Below are 7,456 nucleotides of genomic sequence, written 5' to 3'. Positions count from 1 at the left end.
CTCTACTCCAGCTCTCCACTTCTGAATCTTATTATCAAGAGTCTGCTTCCTGCGAATATCATCATAAAGATCCGGCTCCACTGTCAAGTCCCCTCTATCATCCCCTTTTTGTATCACATGTATCCCCATCTTTCCCACCTCATCTCTCAATCTCATCAAAGACATAGTTGTGCATAGAGAATGTACACTCTTTCGGCTCAACGCATCAACAACCACGTTTGCTTTCCCTTCATGGTATATGATATCCATGTCGTAGTCCCCTATAAGCTCTATCCACCTCATCTGTCTCATGTTCAGCTCCTTTTGAGTAAAGATGTACTTGAGACTCTTATGATCTGAAAACACCTTAAAGGTCGCTCCATAAAGATAGTGCCTCCAAATCTTGAGAGCAATCACAACTACACTCAACTCTAGATCATGTGTCGGATAGTTCTCCTCATAAGGCTTCAATTGCCTAGAAGCATAGGCAATGACTTTTCTGTTCTGCATCAACACACAACCCAACCCGTTCTTTGAAGCATCTGTATACACCTAAAATTTCTCACACCCTTCAGGTAAAGCTAAGACTGGAGCTGTGGTCAAACGTTCCTTTAATGTTTGGAATGCCATCTCACAACTTTTATCCCGTCAAAACAAGTACTCTTTCCTCATCAACGCTGTCATAGGTCTGGCGATCTTTGAAAAGTCTTTCACAAACTGACGATAGTACCCTGCTAAACCCAAGAAACTCCTGATCTCTCCCACATTCTTTGGTGCATCCCACTTTGACACTGCCTCTATCTTTGTAGGTGATGAGTCATAATTATATACATATTTATGCCTCCCCTTAATTGCTTTTGATACGATTTCGTGCTAAATTATATTAATTATATGCCTTTTATGTTAGAATGTCGATACTTCCGCCTTTTGATGTTTAATGCAGGAATGACGCATTTGACGAGCAAAGGAACAAAATGGGCATCGCGGAGTGGGCAAGAAGGAATACACGAAGTATGGCACGAGAATCCATAAAAATAAAGGGAGATAAATAAAGAAGACAACACAAAGAAAGTGGATATTGAGCAAGTGCCTCGATCGAGTACCGTGAGGATTGATCGAGGAACTAGGTGCTCGATCAAGTGACAATGATAATTGATCGAGGATGTGTACTCAATCGAGGATCTTTGGGCTCGATCGAGGAACCTAATATTTCCAACTTTTCCGCAAATTTCCTTATGTCGGTTATGATTTACTATAAATACCTAAACTCGTACCCTAGGTTATTTACGTCTTAATTTCCGTAGGTTTAACATAGCTACTCTAAAACTCTCTCAAATACTTTTAGTTTAGATTAGTTTCATTATTATTGTTCGGATCTAAGCTTGTTCCTCGTTACTACGGTATTATTATTAATCTTTCCTCAATTATTGTTTAATTCATTATTCATCCTTATTATTGTTCATCATGTTCTTAATTATGCTTTCTTATATCGTAATTGTTGTTATTGTTATTAGTATGAGTAGCTAAACTTACCATCTAGGGTGAAGGGGAATATAGGTTGTTAGAAGAGGATTAATATTGATGAATTGATAGTTAAAATTGCTTATTGGTTGTTGTTCATGTTATTGTTCTTCATCTAGTAGATTAATTACTGGCCAGGATTAATTAACTAGTATAGCGAATTGAGACTTTCACCTACTGGGTTAGAATCAATATAGGCTACGATAACTGAATAGAGATAATTTAATGATAGCGATTGCATGTTAAATTAGATCTAAAGGGAGTATTGAATCGACCGATCATATAACGTTAAACAACATAATTAGCTCTATCAATGAATTAAATCCTACCCCGTATGATTACCTAGTGAACCCGAATGCCTAGACTTCTTAATATTATTGTTATTCATCTTTTATTACACTTGCAATTAGTTTATAGAAATCAACTCAAAAACCCCCCAAAATTGGTTACTTTAAGACAAGCTAAATACAAACAAACTAGGTAAATTAACTAGCCTCCCTGTGGATTTGACCCTGACTTACCGCTAGCTATCTTGTTAGTAGTAGTTTAGGTTTACTTTGATTAAGGCACACGACTGAAATCAACCTTATCAAATTTGGCGCCGTTGCCGGGGAGGCAACAATTTTCTTGTTTGTTTTTGTTTATTTTTGTCTTTTGTCTCAGGGAACTTCAGTTCCTTGAGATAGTTTTATCTTTTCTTGTTGTTTCGTGTATGCCTAGGTCTAACAGGTTAGAGATTATACCTTTTGATCCCGAGCCAGAAAAGACTTTTCGCTATAGACGAAAAATTTCAAAGAGAAGTAAGTCAAGTGGAAGACTTGAGTACACTTGACTACGAGCGGTATACTTTTGCAGAAGGTTCATCCTTTGAAGAGGGCACTCTTACTTCTGCACCTGTGATTTGTACAACATCAAAGATGCCGACATTAGCCAGTCACTCCGAACCCACGGTTGCTTCCACTCCTAAAGGCTTCAAGCTCCCTACTACTGATAAAGGGACTTTTGAGATCAAGCCTTCATACATAAGCTTGGTAGAGAGAAATATGTTTGGAGGAAAAGCTGGAGAGGACCGCGCAAAGCACATGGAAAAATTTGTTACATACTGTTGTTCTATTCCTTTAACAGCTGAGGTGACTCAAGATCAGGTGAAACAGACTTTATTTCCTTTCTCTTTGAGAGATGATGCAGCTGAGTGGTTAAGGGATTTAGACATGGAGACCGACGCAATTACTAATTAGACTTCTTTAGCTCTTGCATTCTACAAGAGGTATTTTCCACCACAGCAAACTAATGCATTGAGAAGTCAGATCACAAGTTTTAAGCAAGGTCCTACTGAGGATTTTAGTGAAGCTTGGATTCGTTTCAAAAGACTAGTTTGGTGCGTCCCTCACCATGGTTTCGAAATTTGGTTCCTTTGCAACCATTTTTACAACGGGTTGTCTGATGATCATAGAGCCTTGCTTGATTCAGCTGCTAATGAGAGATTCCAAGATAACACTAATGATGGTAATGCTTAGAAGTTGATTGATCAGATAGCTACTCACACAGCTGAGTATGGTAACCCAAGAGGTAGCAAGAGAGGAAGTGGGTTAGATAATGCTATTGCAGCACAGCTGGAGGCCCTTACGGCTTAAATAGCCGAATTGAAGACTACTCAGTCTTTGAGTAATAAGCACGAGACGGTTCACATGGTTCAACAAGTGGTGTTCTCCGAGAGATGTGGGATAGATAGCCACACTGCGGCCAAGTGTATGAGTACCATTGAGCAAGTTCATGCCTTCCAATCTTTTAAGCAAGGTACTCCTTATTCTAATTTCTTCCCTGAAAGGAGTCTGAATGCTTATGCTCAAGCCCCTCCGCAAAGTACTTATGTTATTCCTCCTAATCGTGGTAACCAACCACAAAGTAATTTTCACTACTACAAATGAGCACTTGGGCCACAACTAAATTCGTGGCGCAAGTGTTAAATTTCTGTGGCTAAATCATTTGGCCACGCGAATACCTTCCGTGGCGCAAGTGGTCATGGCAAAGAGATAGCCACGGGAAAAACAAGAACGTGGCTATTATTAAAATTTTTGCCACGGATTCTCTCGTGGCTAATAAGTCCCATGGCCAAAAAAAATTTCCCGTGGCAAAAAAACAATTCCCGTGGCAAACAATATATATGAAAATTAAATAAATAAATTGTAAAATAATTTTTTTTTCATGATTCATATTTTATCATATATGGAACCGTGACAATCTCGGTACTGGTTTCGCTAGTTAACTCGATTCATTTGAACGGTCTTTGGTTTAACCAGTCATGCATTCGCGCGCATCATAGAGGCTTCCCAGGAGGTCACCCATCCATACACTACTCTCACCTGAGCATGCTTAACTGTGGAGTTCTTTTGATGTGCTACCGAAATTGAAAGTTAATTTTGTTGATATAATTAGCACTTTGAATCATTTTAATTTTTTTTTCTTTCAAAATTTACCTTTAGTACTATTTAATTACAAAAATGTTACATTACTTACGAATTTTTGCGGGGAAAACATTATTTTGGCCAAAACCATCAAATTTTCGAAGTTACCCTCCCGACTAATGATTCTGACGTCATTTTTTTGCCCAAGTTAGCAAAACCATTTTTCTAAAAAGTAAACTGATTCATGTTTTCCTAACATTTTTTTAATTCTTTAGTTTATCGACATTCTTATTTGTATTTCTCTTGTACTCATTTTTTAGTATATTTTTTTTACGCAAATTCTATTGTATGACCGCCGTACCTACGATATGAAAAATGTAACCATAATTTGGTAAAATAATGACCACTTTTTATAACTAAAGGTCTTTTTTTCCCCGAAAGTGGTCACCATTAACCAAAAACTAGTCACTTTTTTTTTTTTTTTTAAGAAAAAAAAAAGGAAAAGGAAGAAAATGGAAAGGAATGAGGTCTAGGGTTTAGGACTTTCGTCCAAATTTTCCTAGGGTTTCTTCGTCTATCGTCTCTTAGGGTTCTCCTTTCTCTCGAGGTTTCCTCTCACAGTTTCGATTGTGAGAGCGTTTCTTCTAGTGTTGTTTTCTTTGGTGCTTTGTTTTCTTATGCAGGAACAGAAGATGAGTAATACGCGTGGTCAGAGGCGGCAAGGGAAGGATATTGTGCTTGATCAAGATTCGCAGGACTCATTGGGGTTCGAATGAGATGATGAGATTAATGAAGGAGAACAAAATAGCCATCGTATGCTCGTGGGGAAGATTTGGGCGTCGACAACGATTAATGTAAAGGCAGCCATCGATACCATGATAAAGCTATGGAATCCCACGAAACCTATGCTTGGTAATGTTGTCGATGCGAAGGAGAAAACGTTCGTCTTCAAGTTTGGGTCCGAGCGAGATAAAAGTAGGGTTTTGGAAGGACAACCATGGCATTTCGATAAGTTTGCTTGGTGTTTCAATGAACCGAAAGATAAAGGTAAACTTTCTGACGTCCCTTTATTTCGTTTACCTATCTGGGCGAGAGTGTATGATCTCCCCATTCAAGGTAGGTCGAGTAGAGCCAATGTGGAAAGAATAGGAGCGAGTTTGGGGTCGTTTGTTGACGTGGATTTGGGGCCAAATTCTGAAGTTGATAGATCTATCCGAGTTAGGGTTCTTCATGATGTTCGAAATCCTTTACGGTCCTCAATTCCGATTAGAATGAAAGCGGGGAACACAGTGAATTTTGATGTTAAATACGAGAGGTTACCCATTTTTTGCTATGGCTGTGGAATTGTTGGTCACGGTGAAAAAGATTGTGATGACGGACCATATGAGGAGGGGGAATTGAGGTTTGGGGAATGGTTACGGGCGTCGCCGTGGAAAATTACTAAGACATCGAAGGAAGGGACAGGGAACGGGAATGCTCGTCGTGCTCTAGCCCCGGAGTTCGATGTTGTAGAGAAGAAGGACAATGAAGACGATATTGCTCGGATGATTGAAAAGCTTCAGACAATTGCTATTGATCTTCGGAGAAGTAAAGGAGGAAAGGGGAAGAATGCAGAGGGAGGGGTTCAAAATTGCGTACAAAGGGAGGATGATGGGAAGTGGGGAAGTTCGGGGACTGTGATGGAGGGTGTGCAACGAGAGGAAGGGCAGCCTGATGGGGTTGAGGGGAAGATACAGAGGGCAAGGGAATTAGTGTTGGACGTGTTGGAGGGGCAGGATGGGTCACACATGGAGGAAGGAGGGGTGAGTGGGACGGCTGGAAGTGCGGGGCAGTTGCTGAGAAGGGAGGAACAGGGGATGGGGGAGGGACAGGGGAGGAGGAAGAGGTGGACACAATGGGAGAGAGTTGTTGGCAGTGGTGAGCATGGGGAGGGGACTGTTGAAATGGGCAAACAAAGCAGAGAGGTTGATGGAGGTGACGAGATGGTGAAACGGTTGAAAGTGACGAGAGACGGGGGCGTCTTAATACCTGAGGCGGAGGTTGAGGGAGCTCAACCCCGCCGGGCTCAATGAATCTCTTAAGTATTAACTGCCGGGGATTGGGCAACCCCGATGCAGTGCGAGCCCTTCGTGTCCTTGTGCGAAGGGAAGCCCCAGCCATGCTATTTTTATGCGAGACGAAATTTTGTGGTCGTGATATGAGGCGGGTGAGGGAATGTTTGGATGGGTATTTCGGGATGGAAATGGACAGCAGAGGGAGGTCGGGGGTCTTTCTTTCTTGTGGAGGAGGGAGATTAATTGCACGTTTTTGCCTGCTTCGGCACACCACATGGACTTCACCATACACGAGGACAATAAGGAGTGGCGTGTGATGGGTTTTTATGGATGGACAGCTGTTAATGAACGCCACCTTTCGTGGGAGCTTCTTCGAGTTCTTAGTAGGCAGTCTTCGCTGCCTTAGATTTGCGTGGGAGACTTTAATGAGGTGCTCTACTCGACAGAAATGAAGGGAGGTAGTCGACCGCAGTGGCAAATGAACAATTTTCAAGCAGCTGTGGATGATTGTGGACTGAGAGATGTGACTTGGGAGGGGTACCAGTATACTTTTGATAATGGGCAGGTGGGCGATGATAATAGACAAAGTATGCTAGACCGGGCTATGGGTACTAGTGCCTGGATCGACATGTTCCCCTACGCGAAGCTGTTTCACTTGGAACAGGAGTGGTCTGACCATGCTCCCATTAGATTGGTTCTGGATAGAAGAGTGGCGGGTGGATTGAGGAAGCACAGGTTTCGTTTTGAACAGATATGGGTTGGGGAGGAGGGTTGTGAAGAGGCCGTAATACGGGGGGTGGAGAAAGGAAATGGCAACTTGGGAAGAACAATCAGTGAATGTGCAAAGGAAATACAAGCTTGGAAGAAGATTAATATAGGGAAAATTAATTGGACTTTGGAGCGGAAGAAGAAGCAGCTTGAGCGTCTCAACAGTGGCATGAGAACTGAGGCCGAAGTGAAGCGGAGAAAAAAGCTTGTGGCGGAAATTGCTGAGTTTTATCGACAAGAAGAACAATATTGGAGGCAAAGATCGGGTGCTTTATGGCTTCGGGATGGTGACCGTAATACCTCTTTTTTCCATACTAGAGCTAGGGAGCGCAAGCGGAAGAATTATATTGGGATGTTGACTGATGATAATGGAACCGCACGGGTTGGGGACGAAGCTGTGTCCACGGTAGCTGTTAACTATTTCCGGGAACTTTTTGCGACTTCAGAACCGGACATTATGGCGGGAGTGTTGACAGGGTTGGAAGGGCGTGTGTCGGAACAAATGAATATGCTGCTAAGGGAGGAGTACCGAGAGGAGGAAATTGTTGAAGCTATTAGCCAGATGCATCCACTTAAATCCCCGGGACCGGATGGAATGAATGGGTTATTCTATCAATCTTATTGGCATGTAATTGGACCTGATGTGGTAAGCTCGGTGTTGAGAATTTTGCGATGAGAGGTGTCACCAGCTGAGTTTAACAAGACTAATATTGTGCTCATCCCGAAGAA

At 41.9% G+C, this 7,456-nt stretch overlaps 1 protein-coding gene across 1 annotated transcript; it reads left to right on the top strand.

Moving 5' to 3' along the window:
- The first annotated feature begins 6,407 nt into the window (after positions 1–6,407).
- On the top strand, positions 6,408–7,403 carry LOC141620384 (uncharacterized). Its single transcript, XM_074437270.1, has one exon. The coding sequence runs from the start codon at positions 6,408–6,410 to the stop codon at positions 7,401–7,403; it is 996 nt and encodes a 331-aa protein (XP_074293371.1).
- The last annotated feature ends 53 nt before the right edge of the window (positions 7,404–7,456 follow it).

This window comes from Silene latifolia, chromosome X, assembly GCF_048544455.1.
Source record: "Silene latifolia isolate original U9 population chromosome X, ASM4854445v1, whole genome shotgun sequence".
Classification (NCBI taxonomy): domain Eukaryota; kingdom Viridiplantae; phylum Streptophyta; class Magnoliopsida; order Caryophyllales; family Caryophyllaceae; genus Silene; species Silene latifolia.
Note: the sequence above shows the minus strand (reverse complement) of the source record. Positions and strands in the feature narration are given on the sequence as shown.

Excerpts from the sequence above, each read along its gene's own strand:
- LOC141620384 (XM_074437270.1), top strand. The coding sequence starts at position 6,408 with ATGAAGGGAGGTAGTCGACCGCAGTGGCAAATGAACAATTTTCAAGCA.